The 26,328-nt window shown below is 41.5% G+C and overlaps 2 protein-coding genes across 7 annotated transcripts in view; both read right to left on the bottom strand.

The window, feature by feature from the left end:
* Window positions 1–10: 10 nt before the first annotated feature.
* Window positions 11–15,719, bottom strand: phka2 (phosphorylase kinase, alpha 2 (liver)). Of its 4 annotated transcripts, XM_023401671.2 has the most exons (33): window positions 15,424–15,719; window positions 15,236–15,325; window positions 13,214–13,372; window positions 12,894–12,941; window positions 12,018–12,186; window positions 11,801–11,883; window positions 11,476–11,556; window positions 11,261–11,359; window positions 11,028–11,174; window positions 10,843–10,896; window positions 10,566–10,688; window positions 10,377–10,472; window positions 10,092–10,199; window positions 9,769–9,847; window positions 9,147–9,281; window positions 8,941–9,050; window positions 8,653–8,797; window positions 7,918–7,996; window positions 7,662–7,816; window positions 7,386–7,556; window positions 6,644–6,753; window positions 6,424–6,560; window positions 6,161–6,323; window positions 5,434–5,513; window positions 5,262–5,340; window positions 5,044–5,173; window positions 4,845–4,946; window positions 4,383–4,501; window positions 4,124–4,147; window positions 3,534–3,587; window positions 2,048–2,281; window positions 1,726–1,926; window positions 11–1,633 (listed from the first exon to the last, which is right to left on the bottom strand). In XM_023401671.2, exons 2-33 carry the CDS (start codon window positions 15,311–15,313, stop codon window positions 1,460–1,462), a joined length of 3,726 nt encoding a protein of 1,241 aa, XP_023257439.1. In that variant the 5' UTR covers window positions 15,314–15,325; window positions 15,424–15,719; the 3' UTR covers window positions 11–1,459. The 4 variants fall into 4 exon arrangements, 3 of the variants coding, with proteins under 3 accessions (XP_023257439.1, XP_023257441.1, XP_023257440.1); XM_023401673.2 differs by lacking the exon at window positions 3,534–3,587; XM_023401672.2 differs by lacking the exon at window positions 4,124–4,147.
* Window positions 15,720–16,795: 1,076 nt separating this feature from the next.
* The window catches only part of cars1 (cysteinyl-tRNA synthetase 1), a 13,722-nt gene continuing 4,189 nt past the window's right edge, over window positions 16,796–26,328 (bottom strand). For all 3 annotated transcript variants that reach the window (XM_023401684.2, XM_023401683.2, XM_023401682.2), the window contains 21 exons: window positions 26,115–26,206; window positions 25,768–25,856; window positions 25,572–25,668; window positions 24,817–24,915; window positions 24,023–24,166; window positions 23,547–23,687; window positions 23,271–23,359; window positions 23,051–23,172; window positions 22,728–22,840; window positions 22,381–22,509; window positions 21,878–22,007; window positions 21,284–21,387; window positions 21,088–21,185; window positions 20,741–20,930; window positions 20,446–20,514; window positions 20,178–20,259; window positions 19,972–20,052; window positions 19,623–19,690; window positions 19,340–19,399; window positions 18,957–19,040; window positions 16,796–18,683 (listed from right to left, as the gene is read on the bottom strand). In XM_023401684.2, the coding sequence (XP_023257452.1) occupies window positions 18,555–18,683; window positions 18,957–19,040; window positions 19,340–19,399; window positions 19,623–19,690; window positions 19,972–20,052; window positions 20,178–20,259; window positions 20,446–20,514; window positions 20,741–20,930; window positions 21,088–21,185; window positions 21,284–21,387; window positions 21,878–22,007; window positions 22,381–22,509; window positions 22,728–22,840; window positions 23,051–23,172; window positions 23,271–23,359; window positions 23,547–23,687; window positions 24,023–24,166; window positions 24,817–24,915; window positions 25,572–25,668; window positions 25,768–25,856; window positions 26,115–26,206 (2,210 nt within the window). In that variant the 3' untranslated portion in view covers window positions 16,796–18,554. The remainder of the gene's footprint in view (window positions 18,684–18,956; window positions 19,041–19,339; window positions 19,400–19,622; window positions 19,691–19,971; window positions 20,053–20,177; window positions 20,260–20,445; window positions 20,515–20,740; window positions 20,931–21,087; window positions 21,186–21,283; window positions 21,388–21,877; window positions 22,008–22,380; window positions 22,510–22,727; window positions 22,841–23,050; window positions 23,173–23,270; window positions 23,360–23,546; window positions 23,688–24,022; window positions 24,167–24,816; window positions 24,916–25,571; window positions 25,669–25,767; window positions 25,857–26,114; window positions 26,207–26,328) is intronic.

Here is a 26,328-nt window from a genome sequence, read left to right as displayed (position 1 = left end):
CATCTTTGGTTAAATGGCTTTATTATTGTATGAACAGATTATGAAAATGTCATAATAAACATACTGTTCTGATGGAAATGAGGCACAACTGCATTGTTAAAATAAATGAACAGGTCTTTCAATGTTAAATAGATAATCTGCATAATGTATAATAATAACAGGTAAAATAATTCTATGTTTAAATATATCTGTATTTCTTTTAATAGTTTTATGTAAATTAGTTAGCATTAAAATATATTAACACATGTTTCCTGCTGTTTTGTTTTCAACATCAAAGCACAGGGATGAAAGTTGTTTCACATTTAAGCAGAATAACCCTCTTGTCAGACTTACAGAGACCTTATTCAACATACTCTGGACCTCTCTGTTACTGTATCGATACCTAGCCTTACATATCCATTGTATACTGTACCGTGTATATACAGTATATAAAACACTGTTATTAACAGGTATTAAAGCTGACTCCTACCCATACACAGCAGAAATAAACTCATCCTCACTCTGCACAAATGAACAAACCTTCCATACGTTTGAGGTCCATGCAAAACGTTGACTCGCCATATCAGTAGCATAACCTCAGGGTGACATTCATACAAAGACGGCTTCATCTTCACCATTGCACAAAACACACAACACATACACAGACAAGACAAAATCATCTTGGTATTTAAAGAAAAGTAAGATCATTGTTCCCCTACAGGTTATTATTAAAACAAGACCACAGCACATAGGAGGAGGTGAAAATGGGACAATAATCTCCATCAGCACTGTATTATAAAAAGCCTGGGAGCTATCAGAGGTTATATTTTTCATTTGTGGGGGGAAATGAAGTAATTTGAGGTTACAAATTGTTTTTATAATTTATATTTTATTATGTTTCCTTCAGCCATTACAATATAATAATTCTATTATATTACTAAATACAAATCAAACTAAATGTTAATAAAGGAAGAAAATAAAAGTATAAATTATTGATTTGTGGGACAATGTGTGCACAAACGATCAAAATGTTTACTCTGATAACTGCTGGGCGTATGACATATTCAGTTATAAGACAGCCTGTTAATATAATATTCTCACAAACACCAAGGACACTGAAACATGCTTATATCTTTGCAAATGTCAGCTGACATAAGATGCATGTTAGTAAGTCCTGTAAACATACGTTTTACAGCAAGTAATAAATAAGTTCACAGTCCAGACCCACAAGGAAAAAAATGAATTGTTACTTAGTGGTTTGCAATCAGCTGCCGAGGCTATGATGTTATATCAGTGTGTGAGAGCTACAGAGTTTATTGATTATTGATTGAGGAAATACTTACAAGCACCACATGAACTGTATGAGCTGACAATGAGAAGCGCTGCTGCCTCTGACCAGTCGATCCTTTCGTTATATAACGTGTCTCCTCAGGTGTTTAGAGCAGAGAACAGGAGCAGCAAGACACACCTGTCTGCTTTTTCACTGCATCAGACAGCTGGAGCTTGGCAGGAAGTCCTGGACATAAGTGATCACCGCCTTTGACAGATAGGTCATGGTTCCATAGCTGCCACTGGGGGCGCTATCGTAGAAAAAGTTGCAGATTCCGGTCGCTGGATCCTTCTCAAGGAAATAATCGCTGGCACTGTGGGATTTCTGGGAATGCAGAGGTAGAAAAGGGTGAACCCAGGTGCACAGATACATGGAAACTTGTCAAAGGAAAAAAATGTATCTCTCGCCATCAGTACCTGGTCATTGAAGAAGAGGTCATTGGCTAAATGCAGGATGCGGTCCACGTGGATAATGCCACCGATGCTGTCCACGTCCACGTCAGCCACCAAGCCCAGAACCAACACAGTCTCCACGAGCAGCTGCCGGTACTCTGGCTGAGGGACATGGTTCAAGACAGACTCCACCTGCACTGCAAACTTGATCTCTCCCGCTGTCATCTGCACAGAAAACACAGAATTAAACACACACCCACGCACACACACACACACACACACACACACACACACACAGGAAGTCATAAATCTAGCTAGCTTTAGCTGCAAGTCTGAAAGATGCTACCTCTCTTGTGGTAGAAGAAGGCAACACATATCCATCGATGGACAGGCCATGGCACTTTTGCAGGATCTTCCAGACCTTCTGGTAGAAACCCATGGGTACTCTGTTGATAGCTCCGTCCAGCCTGCGTCTCCTCAGCCACTGGCCTTGCCTCTCCTCCCAGTGCAGCTGTCCGTCTCCAGGACCAGGGCCCACTGGGGACAGGATCCCACTGGGGGTGGAGGGGCTGCTGCACCGCTGCGGTGCGAGAACAGAAAGAGGCTGTTAGAACATGTTTAATGGATCACTCTGCCTTAAATGTATTCCTGATATACACCATTATTATACTTGTCAGTGTTTGTTGCACACAGGCTCAGGGATCAGTTTCACTTCTCTGTTAACTGGCATCATGTTGGAGCTAACTAACCAACGCTGACTCAAGTGACATCACTTGAGGGGATTTCTCAGATCGTTTTTTTTCCCCCACATATGCAGCGGCTCTCCCCGAGATCCCCTGAACAGACTGATGTGGAAAATCTAGACCTGGATTTGAATCAGTCTTCCTAACTACTGAACCCGACTGCATCATGAGGTTTACGACCGGTGGTGGTGAAGAGAGCCTATTTACAAGATACAGTTTACTGACAAGAGTAATAGCATACATAGGTTTGTCATGCCATAATAAATACATGGAAATAATGTTGATCATAGCAGTCATATATCACATATACGCACACACACAAAAAATAAGGCTGTGATCGAAAAGTCTTTTTTGCCTGGAAGTATCTAAGGGGCAAAGCAGAGGATACACTGAACCTTTCTTTACGAGAGGAAAGAAGATAACGCCGTCCCACAGTTCCTTGGCGATGGCAATTGATGTTTTCCTTCGAGGTCGAGGAGAAGTGGTTAGGATTTTTTTTAAACTTTTCGACCGCAGCCTAAGTTTTAACACTGTCCGTGCAATCAGTCATGCATATCGATCTCATGCTCTATTACTTATACAAGACACCTGAGCAGACATATTAGAGGACAAGACTGGTGTTATTCTGTGTTTAGTGTTTTTAATTACTTTAAAGAAGACCAAAAAAAGATTAATTGAGCTCACTAACAGTCTGATACAACAACAATAATAATAATTTAGGTGCTTTACATGATTTTCAACAGGTTTACAACATTATGAACTAGAAATTAGGCGGTATAGCTCTTATTGTTCAAAACATAAGAGAGGAATGGCACTGCACTGGCTGACATATCGCCTTATTATAATACTTTTGTTTTGTTATAATTGTTGGTCATTTTAGGACATTTGTTGACAATGATTTAAAATAAAACTATAACATCAGCCTTGTCCTTAGATGCAGCAAAGCACGAGGAATCTTTTAGTAACTACAAAAAATATGAAATTTTAAAAAAATAAAAAAACAAACAAACATACACACAGTCTAACTACAGCGTCCCTACGCAGGACAAACCCGGGATCATACGAAGCGGATGAGGTGAAATGGTTTACCGTGGAGCGAGGAGAAGTGACATTGCTACTCAAGGAATGACCACCGCTGAAGATCTACACGTGGATATGGATGACAGATGACAGAGAACGGTATGACATGGTTCACATGGTTCTCATACTACAGTCATGACGACACCGCAGCCACACAGAGCAGCTCAATGTTACAATCTGTGAAGTGAAAAGCATAATTCAACTCTTGAAGACTGATCACAAGAAAGACCATTCAACAAACAAATGATAACACTCCATATAATGAGTTATGAGGGAGTGCTACTTAAAAGCGGCTTAATCAACAATCTGATTGTTTCACAGGCTCATGAATTCATAGAAACATTATTTTAAATTTCGATACTCTTCTGAAAAAAAAAAAAAAAAGACAATTACTATGTGATACTTGGAAGAGAAGCAAAGCATGTTCTCCTACTGATGTGTGATGAAGTGAAAGACGATCCAGATATGGAGGACGCTGTGGCTCACAAAATGTTAAGAGCCAGCGAGCGGGTTATGAGCGGGATATAGCCGGCGATTTGGTTGTTTAGACTGAGGTTAGAAACAGTCACATGCTAGATATTATTATAAATCCAACCCACACTGAGAGGCCGAGAGTCATCCAGCTGCAACCAAAGGCAAGAACACTGTTATATAGATAGATGGATAGATGGATAGATAGATAGATAGATAGATAGATAGATAGATAGATAGATAGATAGATAGATAGATAGATAGATAGATAGATAGATAGATAGATAGATAGATAGATAGCTCACAAAGCACACATCACAGCATACATTTACAAAGCTGCAAACTGATTATCATCCACTTTCTTTCTTTTCTAATGATGCCTCTCACCTGTTTTATCTCACTCTTTAGTTTGTGTATTCCTGTGCGTTCGGTCTTAGTGGCTCCAGTGTGGCCAAGTTCATGGATGGAGATGGCAGGACTGGTGGCTGTTGACTGGATTGGGCGCACTAATGAACAGAAACACAGACAAACAAGACCAGGTCAGAACCTATACCAGCATATAGCAGGGTTTTTTTTTTTAAGCATGACATTATCTCCCTGGGCCAGAGCCATTAAAAATGTGATACAAGCACTCCATCAAATAGTTATCAAATATCTCAGTCTGGACGAAAGTGGTGGACTGACCGACAAAACCGCCATCGTCACACCTTGGGCCACGTTCTCAGTTCTACTTGATTCTGGCTCATTCTGACCTCATTCGCTCTCATTCCCTAATTTCTTCTCCTCTTCTCACTCAGAACTAAAGACAAAGAGAGACAAAGAAAAATGGAAGGAAAAAAAAAAACTCACTACTCCTCTCCACCCCAAATTCTTTGCCGCTGAGGATGTGATGTAGGAGGTTCTTCATGCCGAACGGACTCAGGCTCATCAAACTCTCAGATGCCTCCTCCCCTACAAAGGTGTGACACGGTTTTTCATTTTCACCTGTGCAGTGTGTTGGTTTGTGTATGCTCACGGTTGTGCGTAAGCTGGTGCCCGGTTCTCCTACCAGAACAGTGCAGGCTACGAGCCAGCTCAGTGGCCATCACTTGCATGATGAGTCCTATCCTGAGTCGGAGCATGTCCCCAAACAGAGCAGGCTGGGAGCGCACGTACATGGCGAGATAGACCATGATTTCCTATAAGACAAACGTGCACAGTTCGCAGGTGTTAGGAGAGTGTCTGGAAATAAATTCCTGAGGGCAGTCCAAACGGTTAAAGACTTACCTGAGTGAGTACGGCTATACTGATGTCCTGACCACTGGCTTCATAGATGAGAGTGTTCAACTCCTCGGGAGGAAGTGGCCTGAGAAGAAACAGCGAGGAAGAAGAGTTAATTTATTTATGTGGTAATTAATTCAACAATGTGAGCACAAACACACGTGTTACAACGACTTACACTGTGATGACTCTTTCCCTGGGTTCAGGAGGTAGACCCACAGTCAGCTGCTTGTGATGGGATATTAGATCAGTGCAGGCCTGAGGAGCAGACAAATACAAATCAACTGGTTAAAAATAATCTTATAATTCAGTGACTCTGTAGCAAAGTTTTACCTTTCCCCCGGTTTCGACCGCACAAGTTATTCAGCAGGTATTGAGTGTGTCGCATCATTGCTCAGTGCTGAAGTCAGTGTTACTACTGGCCATTTTTTTCCATGGCCAGTAGATGGCGTGATGTGAGTTTTTGTCCAGTGCTTAAACCAGATGGAAGATGCCAAGAGCATGATTTCATAACGACTTCAAATGTTTTCAACCATGAATGTTATACGTTTTGTAACCTATATTTGGGACCTTATTGTTGAGATCAGGACAGATTATATAAAGGTGGTTTGAATATGAATGTGTGTCAGTTATATGAACTATGCCATTATAAGTGTTCGCCTCTATTTAAGTGGGCTCAGGGAATCTGCAATTTCTGCAGGTTGGATTCTATTAATGCACATCCAGCCTGGACAGGTTTTTCACGTCAAAAACTTTTAGGTGTGTAGCATCACGGGTTATTTACAGCCTGCATGTTGTTGTATGTCAGAACTATATGCAGCTGACAAAGAACTGACTAGCTCCTGAGCCACCCTGTTGGCTGCTGGGATAAAAATTAAGAAAAATGACTATGACTTCTGACCGACCTCAGCGAGGACCTCCACCCTCTTGCGTAGTATTCCAGAGATGTATCTGATGAGTCCCCACTCTTTGCAGGCTCCAGCTTGTACATACAGCTCCTCCAACAGTGAACGCACACTGACCCCGCCCTGACCAGGGCCTGACAACTCCACCAGCCAATCAGCTCCTCTGGTCGTGAGAAGAAAACCACATTGTTTCATTATTAGTGTGCCAGACTACTGATGAGCTATGTGTGACTGCATGTTTGAAGTTGTCTCAATGTCCATACTTCATTACGTAGAGGACGTAGAGGATGTCGGCCTGGTCCTGCAGAGTGGGACACTCCTTCAGCTGCCTCACCAGCGCAGCAAAGTCTGTGTTGCCCTGAGAGTCTCGAGGCAGGTGCAGATCAGCGGCACCGTGGGGCTTGTGAGGGATGTCAGTGTCAGACTAATCCACTTCAGAGCATTACTGAAGTCACAAGAGAAACAAGTATCAGCTGTGCCTACCTTGGGCTGCTTTGCCTGTGGGCCACGCTGAGGGTGAGGAACTTCAAGAAGGTTGAGAGATCTGCGGTGTTTGTTCATGACAGGAGCCACAGGGAGATACATGGAGTACTCTGAAACATACATAATTAAAACAATGCATCACAAAAAACAACAGGAATAGTTTATATTTCTGGTGGACTCACATTTCTTCTTCATCATCTACCTGTAATGATTTCCTACGTTTCCAGTAAACCTTTTGACAACACTTTGACGATGCATTTTCACTCATTTTGTTCTTTTTGCTGCCGGTTAAACTTGACATTGACAGGAAAGAGCAGACAGAGCAAACAGAGCCTCCAAAGCAACTTGTCTTGTGACTGCATTGCATTATGGGATTACTGTATAAATTGGTGTTATATTATAATTTTTTTGTCGGTTGAATGTAAAATAAAGGTTGTATGTTTTATCCAATATGTCTTTGGTCATGCAGTCTAAATGAAGCCAGCTACTGAAGAGAATAACAAAGCTGCAAAAAAACTTAGTACTTACTGCTTAACTTCCTGTACCACAGCTTCTGCTTTGACAGCCTCAAACATTTGAGAACTTTTGCCACTTTTAAGGGTTTTGTATGAAAACATGTCTGTATCCCTTAATGTAAGGTATTAAAAATCTCAGGTATAGTATGAGCATTTGAATGAATCGTTTTAAAGCAATACCCACTCCGACCCTGTACCTAAGATGATAATACTTCAGGATAACTCACTGGGCATGTTCAGGCCCTGGACCTGGGCCATGAGAGACAGGATGTCTCTCGTGGTGTGTTCAGCACTGAAGACATGGTGCTGCCCCCCCTGGATGGGAGGAAGGTGGCTCTTGGTGTTGGTGCTGTGGAGGAGCTGCGTGAGGTACTGGTCAAACATGTCTCTGGAGCCCTCTGCAGTTAAATACATCACACATTTACTCACAGTTCAACTTCATTAATCAAATATGAGTGAAAGGTACACACACGCACGCACACATTTTGTTCATGGCTAACTACCTGAGCGCCCAAATTTGTTATATTCCTCTCCATAGTCGTCATTATCCTCCTCATCCTCATCCTCGAGCAACCTGTCATCATTCTCTTCATCCAGGAAGCTGAGACGAGTGTGGAATGAAGTGGTCTGGAAACTGGAGAGGTCTGACATCTGCACCCTGCAGTAACATCCACACAAAATACCCACAATGCACTTGTAGAAACAGACTTTCTATTAACAGTAATGGTATGAAGTCCTGTGTCGCAGATGGAAACAGACCTCGCTCCGGCAAAATAGCCATCCTGTAGTTTCCTCAGGGTTGCTAGGATACACGGATCAATCGCATCTCCATCTTCAACTGGACATAAAAAATAAATAAATATTGTGCGGCGCGATGAAATAATTTGACAAAACGGCAACATGGAAATGAACAGAATACACATTCATGATCACAGCGTGTGGGAGAGAGAAGTCCATCAAAACTTCCATTAAGACTGAACTCAAAATCAGTGCTCCAAAACTATAAAACATTATAAATCTGTATGAGTATGTACTGTAGCATGCACGCTGAAGAAGTGACAAAGTATAAGCTACTCAAAACTGTCACAATGCAGACATAAAAAACAGGGGGAAAAAATGGAGGAGCCAAAAAAAATGGAACTAACTGTGGACATGAATGTATACAGAGAGATAAAAACACTCAGCCACTCAGTTCTGCTGTTGGTTTTTCCAGTGGTCATTCGGTATTGCAATAAAAAAAAACTCCTGCGGCCCAAAAAGCAGCATCAACATAACAGAAACCTTTGTCGAACTTGTGAAAGGAAAAAACAAAACATTGCCCTGTGTCTTTGTTAAATTTAACTGGCAGTACCAGTGTGAAGTTACAGTTTGATTTGCGTCCAACAGCGCAAGGTTCATATGCTCTATATATTAAATACACTATACTAACTATTCTATATGTGTACTATATGGAACAGTTAACAGTTATTTGATTTGGGTTAACAGCCTTATTACCCAGCATGCTGCGGGTGATGGGGAAAGTGAGCGTGGGTCGTCCCGTCATCCTCCAGCAAGAGGAGAGATAGGCCAGCTCTGTTCGTAGCATCTCCACAATCATCTGGTTGTCCAGTGCCAAGTAGAAATGATGCTGATCCAAAAACTGGACAGGGAAGAAGAAAATAGAGAAACAGTCAGAAAGAAAGAAACCAAAGTATTAACTGTTGGTGTTCATTCCTTCCTCCCTCTAATATATAGCTTCATTGTTGTGATTTTGAACATCACAGCATCTCAGGCTAGTTTTACCTGGGGGGTGAATATATAGAAGCGATTTCTGATCTCGTAGAATTTGGACGTTCCCAGAACTCCGATGTGTCTGTAGGGCCTCCCACTCAAATTCAGTTTCTTGCAGTTCCCTGTGGCAATGACACGAGACGATACTCTTACTATCAAACAGACACAAACACACGCCTGTACACTACAGAAGCGAGTAGTGCTTTGTGCTTGTTTACCCAGTCTGACGTAGACGTGGCTCAGGATGCGAGCAGGCATGACCCTGATAGGCAGAACTTCCGTCACGGTCTGGACCGTTATCCCATGATCACTTAACAACTCCTGGATCTCCTCGGACTCCGCTAGAACGCAAACTGACACACACACACACGTGTAAAAGGAAATAAATCATATCCTTCCTTCTATGAGGAAATCTCTACATAAAACAATGTTAACACCAGAAAAACATTCGAAAATACGTTGTGAACATCCGTGATTTTTTGATTTGATTTGATTGATTTGATTTATGCACTGTCAAATACACAAAACTTGACTCAAAAGACACAACTGACAATGCAGAATTGAGTCTGAGTAAAAACAACCAGTTGACAGCAGATAAACCCTGTTTGTTTAGCTGCAACAAGATGATCAAGGCTGTCGATGCAACACTGCTCTACGTGTGGTAAAGATCTTCCCTCTCCAGTTTTAATCCATGCAACAAATTTATCCAGGTGTGAGATGAGCACTACAGACTAAGGAGTTGAAAATAACAACTTCTTGTTCCAGATTTTCTCTGTTTTTCTGGGATTCCACATAATTTTTAATCCAACATTTTCCTGACACTCTTCATTGATCACCAACCTTGTACCACAACATCCGGCTTGAAGTTGGTGGAGAATCTCCTGTTGAGAGGATCTATCTCTCCTGGTGCTAAAAACCCCTTATAGCAGAAAGAAAAGGAGAGGCAGAGACAGGGAAGGTGAATTAATACAAAAGCAGTGGTTTTACTGTATGTAAATATATAAAGGAGAAGTGGTGTGTTTGGCTTTCATGGACATCTTGTAGCAGTGCCTTTTTTATCCTCATTTAAAATATAAAACCCATATCATTTCTGATTTGTGACACTGTCCATTGCCTGTGACAGGTGAAACAGTCGAGGTGGTGTCCAGGCACCGTGTGAATACCTCGGCCAGAAGACAGCCCAAGATGTAGAGCGACTGCCCCCACATGTGCGGCAGCTGCCCCGTGGCCACTCTGTCCACTGAGTGAGGATTGCTGTACTCCTCCTCCACCTGTAACAGGCAAAATATGTTCTCAGTCTTATTTGTTCCCTGACACTAGTTTTACTGCTGACAGGCTGTAATAGGAATAACATGTTTTTATGAAGCTGCTTTCGATCGACTTGTTGGGTTTGTTGGCCCATATAATTACAACATGGCTAGAAGACGGGGGGGGGGTGTGTGGGATACCTTGTCACGTGGCACAGAATAAAGTTCAGGCACCAGTTTGATGCCGTTCTTCCCTCTGATCAAAATGCCCTCCAGTGCTTCACGGTATTCCTGCACCTGAGCGAAAGCACACAGTCATTCTCCATAACTCCATGACTGTGGATATAGTAGAGACTGCATATGGATTCTGGGCCAGTGCGCCTTTATTACCTGCACTTGGTCTTCAGCAAAGATACCGTCCAGGATGAGATAAGTCCAGAACACAGGCCATTCACATTCGATGTTCTCAAACAGTTTGAGCTCCGCGGGGTCGTAGTGCAGCCGAGACGGGTCCTAGTGGGACGACAGCCGGGAACTTGAACTTTAACTTATTCTCTCATGTCTTACTTCCGGTGTGGAGTAACACCAACACTATTCATTTTACTGCAGCAATGAAAACAGAATACCAACACAAGGTTTCAGATTTTCAATATTCAAAATATGTTACCTCTTTAGGACAACGATATCCATCCCTGATGAAGCGGCAGCAGCCGAAGCGACCCTGAAATACACTGACTGACTTACATGTATGTACAAGGTAAAATTATAGGGTAAAATACTCAGTTGTGTACTGTGTTTCTGTTCAGAGTCATCACAAACAAATGATCTGTTCTTCCCATTCTTAGACTGTACCTGCAGTTTGCCTATGATTTCTGACTTAGTGATGGCCACCAGGTCAGCGTCTTCAACAGCAAAAGCGGGGAAGGAAATGACGGACAGAAGACCAGCGTCTATCTCCTTAGAGGTCGAAGCTCTCGGCAGCATGGAGCACAGGATGGACTGAGGGAAATCACAGACACGCTGAGCAGACAAAAAACGATGAGCAGAGATGATGCTGAGATGGCTGGAGGAAAAGCCACCGGTACCTGACAGTGTTCCACTTCATCAGGCAAAACATGGATGACTGACTTCGGTCCTCCGTGGGCACCGAATAGATCCAGCTCATCTATGGCCTCCAGAGCTGCCTGCAGACCCCACCCCCGCCCCCAAGCAGCAATATACATTTTATACAAGATTGGTCTTTAATGTGTTCTACATCACAAATGCTGACAATGATAAATGGGATCTGTGGATCCTGTACCTTGGCCATCCCTACAGAGCTGCCATTGAGCTCTGGGATGCCCTGGTTGGTCTTGTCACCTCGCTCCCACATCCCATAATCCTACAGGGGGGAAAAAGGGGATGACATCATTTCTTATGCTCTGGGCATCACATTCAAAAGAGTACTGCACCGATTTAGCATTGAGCTACATCAACTGTCAGATTAATAATGGAGAGTTTAAGTAACTCAACGCAGCTGAACCAGAGGTATCAGCCATGGCGCCTTCATTACCCACAATTCAAGTTGACCACATACACTTGCTTTCTAGGAACCAACCTCTCCAACCTCTGATAATGTTACTCACCGCCACTTTGTAGGCAGCTTCTATGTAGAAGACCAGGTTTTGGATAAAGGCTACCTCATCCAGGTTTGAGATGATGCGCAGACCTGCATGATAACGTCACACACTCAGCAACCAAATGAAATTAAAGAGTTCAGTGGTGAGGTACTTTATCTCTATCTAATAGCAAATAGTAAAAAAAAGCAACAAATATAAGCAGCGCTCTGCATCACTGCTGTACCTGAGGCTGTCATCTGCGCCAGCATCAGCAGGTAAATCGAGGTGGCATCCACCTGGAGATGCCCCCACTGGTCATCCAGGACCACGGTGGCACAGGTGGGAGTGTCATATTTGGCATGCAAGCAGTCCTTTGTACTCTGGGTGTGTTTGAACTTCTCCACCTTCTCCACCTGAGAACACATGAACATGCAAAATATTGTCATTTATCATTTCACTTTTTTATTTTAGGTGTTTATAAGTATTTTTTGGGGGGCATTAACATTAATTCACAGTTAGATAAATCTCAAGGAGTGTGTTCACATGCACACTCCCACTTATCTCCACATCCTGTTTCTGATCACATGGTTTTCACATCCTTGTATCTGTGACTACAGCATTATTAAGGTTTCTGATCACTGTCTGCTTGCTCATCATCATCATCCCAGTGAGACTTCAGTGAGAATTTCTTTAGGTCTACTGATGATGATGTTTATGTAATGCAATTTCCACAACAATATCTCAGCAGCAGAGGATGAAGCCTCTTCGCTTCATGGCTCCCTGAGCACTGCAACATTTTAACACTCTATTGTGAATTTCGCATATTTTTCATATTTCCAGTATCAGAAGGTAAAACAGTAAAAATTGTTTGTTTGGTTTTCTGACTAACTACATATGTGACCTGAGGTCAACGTGCCCGCGCAGACAGCAGCCGACTGTGGCCACAAACCTGGGTATGTTGTTTGCATAAAACACGCAGCACCCCAGATAACACAGAGCCGGTTTTTCTCAGAACCATAACACCGGCTTATCGGACATCCATGGCACCACGGCATGACGTTAATGTGTGCAAACACAAACGAACATGTAAACACTAAATGTGAGCTCAGGTGCACCTTACCTGCCTCATCATGCACTGCAGAAGCCCCTGCATCAGTTTGACCACGCTCTGCCAACAAACAGCAACACCTCATCAGTAAACGACAGATGTAAAAATCAAACAAAACGTCACTCTGATCCAAACAGTTTCCCATTTTTTAGTCCAGTATTTGATCATACTTTTATTCTAAACATCAACGTGAGACTGAGATATTTGTGATGTGGCACACACCAAAATATTATATATAAATATTTAACCCAACAGGTAGAACAAACAGACACTGGTGTACACATTAACTCTCTCTCTCTCTCTCTCTCTCTCTCTCTCCGTCACAAACACACCTGCTCCAGTTCGTAGGCCTTGGCCTTGTCTTCATCGCGGTCTGCGTTCTTGCGGTAGGCCATGCCGAGCGCCCACACAGCCAGGACGCTGTACACATTATCCCTCACCCAGGCATCCTTCTTCTGGGCACTAGCAGGCAGGAGTCCTGTCACCGGGTTCTGAAACAAACGCAGACACACATTCATTTACGTCCAGGGCGGGGCCGGACATGTCGTCCTCACACTTAAGATCCTTTAAGTTCCTCGATTTCATTTCCTCAACACGTTTACAGTTTCTGTTTGATGTACCCGTTCATTTCTCTGTGAACCTTTTCCTGACCAGCCACTTTAATTAGGATAAGAGAGGATCTGACAATAAATCAAAACGTTCTGGGTTTTGTTCCTGTGTTTTGCGTCTCAGGCAGGCTATCCGAACCATCTGCAGACACTACTCAGGGTTTATAAAAACACTCCAGACAGAATCATTTCAGAGCTGCAGCTAATAATTATCGTTATCGATTTATCTGGCAATCATTCTCTTGAAACCAAACCTACAGCCTAGCATGTACAGTACATGCTCTGTAAGGAATGCTGGAACTGTTTTCTATCAGCTGTGAATACTGTGGGTCACAGCGTTAAACTTAGACAGCTGTTGACTGTGAACTCAAGTGCTGAGAGATAAAGGTGCATAGTTTCCCGGTCCTCAGCCTATTTCTCAGGGTGAACTTTGTTCTGGCCTTGTTTACCTCTGTGCAGCTCAATCTGGTTGAACCTGAACCTATACAGGCTACAGGACATTTGCATATCCAACACGTTTCTGCAGGATAAGATGGAGGACTTGATTACAGAAACACAAAAAGCATACAAAGCTAGACACAGCTTAAAGCTCCTGTGCATGCAAATGCAGTGGTGGAAATTAACTCAAGTATACTGAACCTCAGTAAGAGTAAAGTTTGTGTCTTTCCCTTTAAAAAGCAACTTCCTTTTTTTAACACTCCTGAAGAGGGTGTTTCCGTATTTCCTCGACTCGATAAGCAACGATTGCTGCAAAGTGACATTAAAGTCTGGTGGGTAACTTCTAAGTACACAGAGTTTGGCTCGAAGAAGAACTGCTTTACCAAACACATGGCTTATACATTAATCAGCCTTCATCCAGAAGTGATGTAGCTTTACACATTGTCAAAACCAAATGATCTTTTCCTCTGTGTCATATATCATATATATACCATCAATACAAAATAAAAACAACAAACAAATTATGATGCATTATTATAAATAAAATAGTTAAAACGATGCTAACATGGTAATCATAACATTATTACATTATTCTCAAATGAGTATACTGAAGCTGAATTAATTAGTTGATTAATTTAAGTCATTTTTATGCAAAAAATTTCAAACTGGTACCAGCTTCTTAAATGTGAGTATTTGCAAGTTTCCAAGTATTTTTTGATAGCAAATTCTACATCTTTAGATTTTCGACTGTTGCTTTGACGACAATATGTTCACTCAGGCTTCAGGAAATAATGATGTGCCTTTTTCTGACATTTTATACACTGCACAATCAATCAATTATTAGGGAAAATAACTGTCAGACATATTGATAATGAAAGTAATTGTTGGTTGCGGCCTTACAATTGTTCTATGATGGAATAATACTACCTTACCTGATGGCCTGAGTGTGTCAATTACTTGACATGAGGAAAAAATGTAAGATTTAACATGATTTACAATATAAACTAGAATAATGAGATCTTAAAACTTGATTTTGACATAGAGTCTCTCTACCAGACTGGGGATGCAAGATACAGGACCTGAGGATGTTGTACTTTAGTGGGGGCAAATTCTAAGACATTGGTTATTAAGCAAGTTATGTAGACCCAAACAATATGTGGTGAACCTGGGGCTTGAGGGGGCCTTTCCTGGATGGTAGCCCTGCATTGGCTACTTTAACTGAAGCAAAATATCTGGGCACACCACCGTGTAAATGTGTCTGGAGACAGGTGCACAGCACTGACTTCTCTCCTGTGTGACTGCACTCACCTGATGGCACAGGATAGTCTCTTGGACCAGCCTGGCATAGCCATCCAGCCTCACTCCTGAGTTACTGCGGCTCCTCATCCTCACCGATCACTGCACACACGGCACACACAAAAAAAAAAGATGTCCGGACAAGTATACAACACTGAAATCTGCACATATACGTCATGGTAAACACGGCGGAAGCCTACCATGCAGTGACCCATCCTTCCAGTCCTGCAGCGCGGAGTTGATCTGCCACCCTCCCCGCTCTGCAGAGGCTGCTCTCTGCTAAAGCTTGCTAGCCGAGTAGCATCCAGCTGTTTTTTACGACAACATTTAACATTAGGTTCACAGCCTGGATTCACGCGCACGCGCCACACACTCGCACACAGAGAGCTGTCCCGGTCAAAGTGCTTGGTATGTAGAGTTGGCACTTGCAGATTAGAATACGTGAAGTGCCAACACGTCCGTATGCAAGTGTACATCCACTCTGAGAAAAATACATTATGTCCCTGTTGTTTGATCATTTGACGACAGGGGTCGCTTTATAACTACTGTTTCTTCCCTTTGCAAGGTTTCAAGGCACAATTCCCAATTTTCCAAAAACACGCTTATTTTTGTGGCATCTTTTCATATAAATGCAGTATTACAGAAAGGGGGGGGGGGCACACTACAAGACAACAGAAAAGAAAGGAATGAGATGAGCAGATAAGTGAAGACAAAAATGCAAATATAAGAAGAGCAGTGATGGTGATGGTGGTGGTACCATAAGCGGAGCGAGGGGTGAGGTTTATGCGGCTCCATCCCCAGATGTTTTCAGAAAAAGCCCTGAATCTTATGTGAAGTTTATTATAACATTATTTATATTTATGACTTCAACTTGATTTAATTTCCTCTCAGTCTCTGGACTTTATTAGTACTGTACTGGAGAAATAGCTATTTATATTATTATTTATTTTTGGGGAGCTGGTTGAGCCATCAGGGAGATGAGTGAGAGAGTGTGGGGACAGGACAGGACAACCTGTGGACCAGGAGAGGAAGCAGGAGTAGAAAGGAGTGAAAAGCTGAAGTTAACAGATGAAGAGAGGAGAAAAATATGTGATGAAGAACCAGGAGGAGATGGATGGAGAAGAAGACAGGAGAGGAACTCTGGATTTGAAGAGTGAAGAAGAGAGAAGAAAGGGAGGAAAAGAATGAAGCAGGCTGGTCTTCTCGGGTAGGGAGGCTGACAGTGGCACGCTTTGTTGAGCTTCACCTATCTGCTGCCGGGTTGAACCACCGTATAGTTTGCCTCAGGATGTCATCATCAGTGCATTGTTAGACTGGGCAGCAGTGTCACTAAATGGACACTGTAATTGTAAATTGTAATTAGAGTTAAAGGCTCATGCTATACAAGTCTGAATGTCTTTTACTTGATTAACTAATAACATCCATCCATCTGTCTTACCTGGTGTTCCTCTTTAAAATATAAATATAATGTAATGTCAGCCACTGCAGTAATGACTGGGCATTATGAGTCAACATTCCTGAAGCCTGAAGAGTTCACAAGGATGACCAGTTTTATTTCTTGAAAGGAACAAGTCACACTCACTGCCTCTTTATTGGAGCATCTTCCTATGTGAGAGCGTTGCTGCAGCCACAGCAAATACATGAACAGTAGAAAAATACACAACCCTAATGGACGGCTCCTCTTCCCGTGGTTTCACTCAAGCCGCGAGAGACAACAATAACAAAGTTATATTTTCCCAGTATGATGAGAAAAGAGCTGCCCCAGATTTAAAGTACAAGTCTGGTGATATTCTTCAAGTGCAAAAGAATGAATTTATTCTGCTAATAAGTATTGTTCGATAAGTTTTATTCCTTTATGCCATAGAGCTTCAATGTCGAAATCTGTCATATGTGTATTAATCCTGCAGTTAAAAGTAGTCCTGAATACTGGAGGCGTTATCCTTTAAGACGATATAAATCCAGTAAAGTTACCAAAGATGTAAAAGAGCAATGAAACAAAAACACAGAAGATTGATGTAAATATGTGAAATATTCTAAGTATAGATAATATTGTTGTACAGTAATCACCATCAACACACTGACAAGTTACAACAAATTACAAATTCAGTCTTTGGCGATCAGCCTTTGTGCATAATACAGAAATGGTTTTTTTTTGTGAATTGCAAATATCAGGCAATGAATGTTTATTTATGTGACGGGAGAATAGACAAAAATGTTATTTTTTATTTATATCTTTTTCACTCGTATCTGCAAATACTGGTTAGCATTTTGCGAGTACAATAGGTTTCCATTCCCAGATATTATTAAGTGAAGGTGATTTTTTTATGAAAAAGAACATCTTTTTATTCAGTTACTAATTTATCGGTTGTATAAAGCAACATTCCTGGAAAAAAGAAATAAAAGGATTGAAAAAATGCACCGCACCGGGTGCAACGATCACAGTAAAAAAAGTAATGGTCAGGTGCTGATTTTTAATCAAAAGGTCCCTCTAAAGCTGCAATGATTAGTCGATTAATTGATCGACAAAAAAATAATGAGCATTCATTTTGATAATTGATTAACACAGAATGGTTTCAGCGTCATCAGCGTGAGACACTGATGCGTCAGTTAGAAGATTGCAAACATAATATCTTGGACACCTCACACAACACACATTTTACTATTTCCTCAAATTTTATAAACAAATAATGGAGAAAACAACAGGCAGATTAATTGATGATTAAAATAATCGTTGCAGCTCTAGTGCCTTCTGCCAAGTCTAAATATAGATACAGACGGGTGACAAATTAAGGAAAAACCTGAAGAGAAATATAACGGGGGACTTTGGAACAACAGCAAACAACAAAATACCAAATGAGAGAAGGTGTTTTAGAAGAATGGTGCTCCATCCATCCAAGTTCAGACACCTGGACACGCAGCACAGACCCTGCGCTGGAGGCTTATGATGAATAAACAACTTTCTGAGGTTCTTCTTTAATCTGTCACCCATCTGTTCAGTGTCACTTCATTTATTCAAACCTCACTTCATTTATAGCCTTGTTTTTGCTGTTGTGAAGAGATGAAGAGACATAAACAGAACAAGGAGGACGTCTCCTTAATGTTGCTCTCTCCAACCCCCCCCCGATTTAAAAAGAAATTATGAACGATGAGATTTGGTTTTGAAGTGTCAATTTTAACCGTTGTTCTATAAAAGAAAAAGAAACAAATAAACCTGTTGTTTTCTGATCCGAACCAGATAATCAGGAGACAAACGATGACCCAGCATCTGTGGCCTTAACATTTATTGTGTAGGTATTCTGTAGAGTGGATGGCTTGGACAGTCTGAACAGAATCAGTTGCCATTTTGGTTCATCTGCAGGTAGTCATTGTGCAATTTCTCCTGGGTCTCATAGAGCTTGCGCAACTTCTTGGCTTGGCCTTTGCTGAGCTCCTTCCCTTCAACGTCATGAGTGGGGAAACCCTGTTAACAACAAGAACACCAAAAACAAACAAAACAAAAAACATTTAACTGTGGTTAGTCAAGTTTTCATGCTGGTGCAGTGCAAATTTTGCCAAGTTCCATATTCATTTAGTGTACAACCAAGGTTTAAAGAGAGTTTCCCCTGTGCAGGTCAGTCAAACCTGTGGCTGTAATGTAAATCCTCCTTCATTAACCCTCTGGTGTTCTTCACCTTGTCATGCTTTAAATTCAATTCCTTCAAAAGTCAGAGTGAGAAGCAGCCGAGAGATTTACCGTCTCATCGAACTTGGAATATTTGTCTGTTTCTGTGCGAAACATTTCACATGGAGGGACCTTCATCTTGGCGAGTTTAGCCATCTGAAACAATAAAAGCAGTGAGTCGGTGATGAGTAATGGTGAACCAAACTACTAGTGCACAGTCAATATCAGCGATCAGTTGCTGATTGGTCGCAGGGACAACTGAAGTGAAAATCAAACTTAACCACCGCACGCTGAGATGACTTCACTGGGATTTTTATTGAGAGCCAACGAGGCGTTTCGCCTGTGGCTTCCTCAGGTTCACTCAGTACAAGAGCTTTCACAGGTGTGATAAATATATATACATAGATCACATGACCAATGAATATAAAATATATATTGTTATATGTCTGACTGACCTCTTGTTCTTGTTTCTTCCTGGCAGCCTCCTCTTTCTTCCTTTTCTTCTCCTCCTCCATCTGTGAAAGAGGAAAACCACAGTTCATAGATAATCTAGTTTTTCTCTGATGTTCATGCAGTTAAATGTGACAAAGGAAGGATCAGCATCTCCATCAGAGCAGGGTTTAATGTGTCAAATAGGAAGAAACGCTCCCAGGTTTTTCATTTCTAATCGCTTAGTAATCACTGTGATTATATCATGGATGTGGGCACAGTTAAAATAAGCACCCCCACGCCTCTTACCTTCTTCTTCTCCTCTCTCTCCTTCAGTAATGTCTCCTTGTCCACCAGTTTCATCACTGTAGGCAGGCCTGTAACAAGCAGTTTTATTTTTCATTTTACTTCTTTACAATTCTTACAAAAACACTAAGTATTACCGTGTCGGTCCTGTTCTGTTTAAATCACGTTTGTGCTTATTTTAACAAAACGATCCTCTCTTGCTTAATTAACTGAACCTGGTACAAAATATGGACCGAAGCTGTAACGTGTAAGTGAATATTCTTTTATTAAAAAACTACATAGGTGGCATTTATTTCTGTTTTAGAAAACAGAATACTGAAGTCTGAAAGCTGAAAGCTGAAAGCTACGTTACCTTCATGATCCTCCAGTCGGACTCCCAGCTCCGGTAACGTATCGTCACGGACCACGTCACAGAGCTGCAGCAGCTCCGTCACTGGATCAGATTTTTAAAAAGGGATTTGATTAGACCCTGATTTGATGTAAAAGTCATATTTAAAGCAGAGACAAAGGGAGAAGAGAAATATTGCCACCTGTTGGATTTTAAACGCAGGTTCTTACCTTTCTGCTCTCGGGCGATTTTTCTGACCCTCTCTCTGAAATCTGACAGCACTGTGAGATACGGCATCACTGTGCTCTCCAGCTGGAAAATACAATATCTCAGTCAATGTCACTTAAATATCAGCAGCTTGAAAAAATGATTTCACAGATAGTTGATGCTGCTCAGTTTTACATTAAGTTCTATAAAATCACACATTTGCTTCACAGAAAACAGAGTCACGTGATACATTTCTACTGTTCGGTCCATGTGAAGTGTCTCGTCACTTACATCGACACTCTGAGCTTGTCCTCCCATGGGGAAACCTACAGGATCCGATCCCTCAATGGCTCCAAATACCTACATGACAACAGACTCATCTCAGTGGGTTCAATGCATCCACCGCTTATATAATACAGAACATCAGATCATATTTAAAAATCAGGAAACATATTGAAATTAGACATTTATTTAAAGCTCACGCCACCTGGAATGAATAAACAGTAAGAATCTACAGTTGTTTCTATATTTATGAGGAGAGCAGAGTCTGGAGGATAAAGGCAGCGATGGTGAAAACCGCGCTCACCTTCAGCATGTTGGTGAGATACACGGCGATGCTCTCCAGCAGGAGGCGGTTGGGCTTCAGCTTGGCGTTCTTCCTGCTGGCGATGTAGCTGTTGCTCTGGTTGACTAGCACCCTCATTTCCTCCATGGCGGTACGAGTGTCCACGTTGTCACACAGAGCCCCATGGACGGCTGACTTCCTGTCATAGAAACTGGACAACAAAAGCAACCATTGCTTTTAGTCTTGAACTTGAACATGAATTTCTGTATTAGCACCTTCAGAAGTGTTTTTTGTGACAGTTACTTTGATCCTACTTCTGTAGATTTCAGCAGGTTAAATCTGTTAAAAAGGTTTATCTGCTCTCTTACCTGCTGTTAAGCTCCACCTCTGCTGCCTCCCACTTCTCAAACTGGCCGGTGATGTCAGTCGGAGCACGCAGGATGTCTTTTACGTTGAGGAAGAACTCCTGTTAAATGAAAATGGCATAAATCAGATCAACACAAAACAGAGACAGATCTCAGGATTAAAACCACAGCTGAACTAAAAAAGGCCCATTTGTCTTACATTCATGAACTTTTCGTACTGGACGGCCGACTCCATTGTGTTAGAAGAATAGTCCAGGGTGTCTTTCCAGGAATGCATCAGGAAGGCCAGACGGAGCTGCCGAGCTGCAGGACAAACAGAGGAAGTGTTATTTCTACCGCCTCCACACAGTAACAAAATAATCATTTATCTCCAAAGGCTATTTGAGACATTTTTATTCCTCCCCTCCCCCCATATTTCTTCTCCAAACAGAAACTAAAATATATTTTTCATGATCCCAAACATCCGTGCTGCTTTGATTTACACAAAACCTCAATGTGGTAATTAAGCAAATAATAATAATAAGCCACAAATCATAATAAACATCTATATATATATATATTTAACTTAAAGTTCCCAGATATACAATGAACAAAACTTTTACATCTCATATTAAGGGCCAACAATGTTTCCTTTAAGAATCTGAACATTATTAAATATTATAGTTCTGAGTTCATAATCTGCAATGTTATTTTTTTTTTCACTTTTTCTCTCTGAACGACTTTCAGTTCAGATTGAATCATTTGTAAAATCAGTTTTCTACAACATGACATCCTGCTGAGCCAGATGAGTCACCTGTGTTCTTTGCCAAGGCGTCCTTAATGGTGATGAAATTCTTCAAAGATTTCGACATCTTGCAGCCTGCGATCGTCAGGTGCCCAGTGTGCAGGAAGTAGCGGACCCAGTAGTCATTCTCAAAGAAAGCCTGTGAGGGGAACAACGATTTTACTTTCTCTGTGACTGGAGATTGCTTAAAAAAAGATCCCATTAGGGGCTTCGAGTGGCGCCGTGGGTTGAGCAGGCGTCCCATATGTCGAGGCTACAGTCCTCGCTGCAGTCGGCCCCGGTTCGAATCCCACATCGGACGGCCCTTTACTGCATGTCATTCCCCCTCTCTCTGCCTCCCCATTTCCTGTCTCTCTTTACTGTGCTATCATAAAGGCATAAAAAAAAAAAAATTTAGACTGTTTTTCTCTGTTTGTTATGACTCATGTGTTTTATGACCTGAATTCATGTTTCAAACTTCATATACACATATATATTTTCAGTAAGTTGAGAATAAGACTTTGCGTCTGCACCTCAGACTGAGCCAGCTCGTTGTCGTGATGGGGGAATCGGAGATCGAATCCGCCGCCGTGGATGTCCATGGACTCTCCCAAGATAGAGCCGGCCATGGCCGAACATTCGATGTGCCAGCCCGGCCTTCCCTGTCACGACAAAGAACAAAAACAAACATATTAATGGACAATTTTTCCATAATATACAATGAACATGACAAAGAAATAAAAACAGTTCTCTGCATTTGAACAGCTGGAATCAGGAGATGTTTGGGAGTGTGAAGAGTGGGGGCTCTAACATGGGGTGTCCAGGTTTGCCTTACAAGTCATCTTAACAACACACACCTAAAGTAAGAGTGAACGCTCACCTTCCCCCATGGAGAGTCCCAGGAAGGCTCTCCTGGCTTGGAGGCTTTCCACAAGGCAAAGTCATTTTGGGACTTTTTCTCACTTAGTCTGTCGGCTGAGATGCTCAGGTCACCTGCAGGGCCGGAGAGAACAAAGACCAGCTGAAAACAACCTGAGCAACACGACTGACCCTTAAAGTTAAGACCAACAACTTTCGTCTTCAGCTTTCATGTTACAGCGTATGTTTTTATATGATTTCATAATGTATGTAACTGTAAGAATTATACACATAGGGCTTCAGGAATAAAAAAATAAATAAAAAAATTGAACCATGATGATGTACCTTCTCCCTCTTGTAAAGCTTTCTGATCTCCGACCGCCTCAGGCACCAGTTTGGCGTACGAGTGCTGTGGACTGGCGTCAAACTTCGAGGTGTTAAAGTACACAGAACCGTTCGATTCATACCTGAGAACATTACAAAACCAAACAATTAAAACAACACTGCTGACACTGAGAATCTGGGTAGTGATGTAATTTGCCGACAGTGGCGGCTTCCTCCTCACCCATAACCATTTGACACAATCTTCTTCACAAAGTCCACAATCTCAGGCACGTATTCACTGACCCGAGTGAGGACATCAGGGGGAAGAACCTGGAGGTCACAGAGCACGACATTCACCACGAGACTGCTGCATTTTCTAAAAGCTTCAGATATGACATATACGTCCTATATTCTTCGATGTGTCAACAACAAGATCTGCGCATGACCGGCTGGAGCGAGGGTGAAGTCCAAATATGATAACATTTAATTATCATATTCAAGCTTCCCTTCTACTCACATTCAGGGCTGCCATGTCTTTGTGGTACTCTCCCTCCCAGTATTTGGGGAGGATGGAGAAGATCGAGTTCTCTGTCACTTGACTTCCGAACTGTTTGTCCAGCCAGTCAGCCAGCAGGTCCTTGGAGCTCTCCAACAGCACCTTGGAAGACAAAAATAAAAGAAAGGAAAATTATTAGTAGTATTTTTTTTGACTCAGTAACTTATCGATCAATATACATTATATTCTTTATCTTCATATTGATGAAGATAAGACAAACACTGCTCATGCTTAGACATTTGTCAAACACAAACACATTTGTCTTGTGCTACAGCTAAAAACATTTTGTTTCTAGACCACACTTACATACATACACTCCTATGTCGACACATAATTTTAAATCAGAAAAGATGAGAAATATTTTCATTCTTTCCAAAGAAAAAGGAAATTCATATTTAAATTTGGATTTACAATAAAGACTGTTTGCTCAGTCTCACCTCCGCCAGAGGCTGCACCGCCTGGTCTTTGCTCTCCATCGCTGCCTGCAGGGGCTGCAGAGCGGCGGTGACGGCGACGTCCAGCTTCTCCAGCATCTGCTTCTTGTCTGGGTCTGTGGTCGAAGCCAAATAGGCCTGAAAGGGCTGGAAACCAAGGAATCAACACACACACACACACACACACACACACAAACACAAACACATACACATGAGGATTTAAGTGAAAACACAGACCTACAGAGAAACTTCATGTAGCCTGATGTTTTTAGGTTCTACAGTTAAACTGAGACAAAGTAGAGCCGTCTCTACAGCATCAAAGCTGGTGCTTCCTACTCACAGGTGACGTGCTTCCCTAACATTTGATCTGATGCTCTTCAAAACTTGTCTGTAAACTTGTCTCTGTAAAGGTCGACAGAGCTTCGCTGTGGCTGCAGGACGGAGGTTTGCTACGGTGGTCCTGTTATTACTAAACTCAGTTACATTGTCTACATTTTTTTTCATTAATTTTGTTCAACATTTTTGCATTCGACGCAAGACTAATTTATAGGTTTAAATATAGGACAATATGGAAGTGAATGCAGGCTTGTGTCGGTTAAACAAACTGTTTACCGTGATCTAAACACTGAGCTAAATATATCAAATAAATAATCACCCTAAATTAACGCACATTGTGATATGTGACATATGAGCTGATTTTTTTTATTCAGTCCTCCTCTGTCAACAGCGCCATCTATTAAGACACAGAGGCTTATTATTATTATTGTATCAAAGGTTAACTTAATGTTGTGTCTCACCCCTCTGGCGCTCAGGACATCCTGCAGTATTTGAGCAGCTTGCGGCTGCTTTGCCTTGTACTGGTCTAGGAGGTAGTTCTGCCGGGCCCGTTTAATGATCTGAAAGACAAGGATACAAACATGAAGCCATCAGCTGCCAAAAACGTTTTAAAAAGTAAGTATAATGTCAACTTTGTCCTTATCCATGGACTAAAAAGACCATCTTCAAATGTGCAGTTGTGGAGATGTTACTGGTCGCTTAAAATTAACCTTTTTATTGAATCATCATTATCATTATCATTAATACATAATTTAAATGTGAAAATATAAATGTTATAACCACCCAGATACTTCTCTGGTGATGCTTCCCTTTTGTTCATGATTTATTTCATGTGAGAAGTGGAATTATCTTCCAGGTGACCACTGAATTACATTGGGACTAATTATACATCTGAGTAGATCCAGTTTCAACTACAAACCAATTAAAATGACTATTATTATGTCTTAAATGTTTTATTCAGGACCTATTATCCTTCATTTCAGATGTAGTATAGAAAATGAGGATATGATGTATTTGTTCTGGTTCTGCTGCCATGTTTTAATCTTCTGTTAACTACCGTTTTATGACAGCGTTAACAGAAAGATAAATGGTTATGAGAGAAAACGGTTTATACTAAGGCAAAGTTTAGAAAAAAATCAAGTTTATTTGCCAACTTAATTAAAAAAATAAAGTACAAACCAATGAAGAATAAGCCCTATTCAAACCCCATACTTACTTTGTCATCAATGTCTGTGATGTTCATGCAGTAGAAGACATCGTACTTGAAGTAGTCCCTCAGTATCCTTCGCAGGATATCGAAAGATATGTAGGATCTTAGGAAAGAGAAAGATTAAAATGACACCCTGTTAAAACAAACGTGAGACTGTTCTGAGCTAAATGATTAGACATGATGATCGCTTTAATTTGTTTACCTGGCATGTCCCATGTGTGAGGCATCATACACTGTGGGGCCACAGCAGTACCATGACACTTTATTCCCTTTCTGGGGAACAAACGGCTCCTGAAACATAAAGACAATGGACTTTAATGAGCTGAGGCTTTCACCACTACTGAGAATAAACTAGATAGAACTAGAATTTCCCTTTCCAGCTGAGGTTACAGTGAACGATAAGATGCTCAGGGAAGATTAATGAGAGGTATTCACTGCAGTCAATCTAAAAGATTTCTGTTCTCTGTAAGGAAGTCTATTCTTTCCAACATAAATTATGATTGATTAATGATTGATAAATGATAACCCAACAACTTGTTTCTAACCTACCTTTGCTCTTGTCAGACTGTTGTAGAGCAGAAGTTGGGGAACGTCTGTTCCTGCTGGTGCAGACCAAGAGGGCTGGACCCGCTTTCCTTTCACTGAAATTAAAATCACACACGCACAATGTTAGTTTTAAAACAGACACTGAACCAATTCCCACTGAAAATGTCTCATTTTCTAGAGACAGAAACTTAAGACATCATAATAATATGAATGGTGT

Source organism: Seriola lalandi, unplaced genomic scaffold (assembly GCF_002814215.2).
Source record: "Seriola lalandi dorsalis isolate HSWRI2012SDOR001 ecotype SW California unplaced genomic scaffold, Sedor1 jcf7180002053712, whole genome shotgun sequence".
In the NCBI taxonomy this organism is placed as follows: domain Eukaryota; kingdom Metazoa; phylum Chordata; class Actinopteri; order Carangiformes; family Carangidae; genus Seriola; species Seriola lalandi.
The sequence above is the reverse complement of the archived record's forward strand: the minus strand, read 5'-3'. Positions and strand labels throughout refer to the sequence as shown.

Coding starts and splice junctions, on each gene's coding strand:
- phka2 (XM_023401671.2), bottom strand. CDS start 15,313: ATGAGGAGCCGCAGTAACTCAGGAGTGAGGCTGGATGGCTATGCCAGG. Junction 11,557..11,800: donor AAGCTGCCTACAAAGTGGCG/GTGAGTAACATT, acceptor TCCCCCCTGTAG/GATTATGGGATGTGGGAGCG. Junction 7,557..7,661: donor TAACAAATTTGGGCGCTCAG/GTAGTTAGCCAT, acceptor ATTTAACTGCAG/AGGGCTCCAGAGACATGTTT.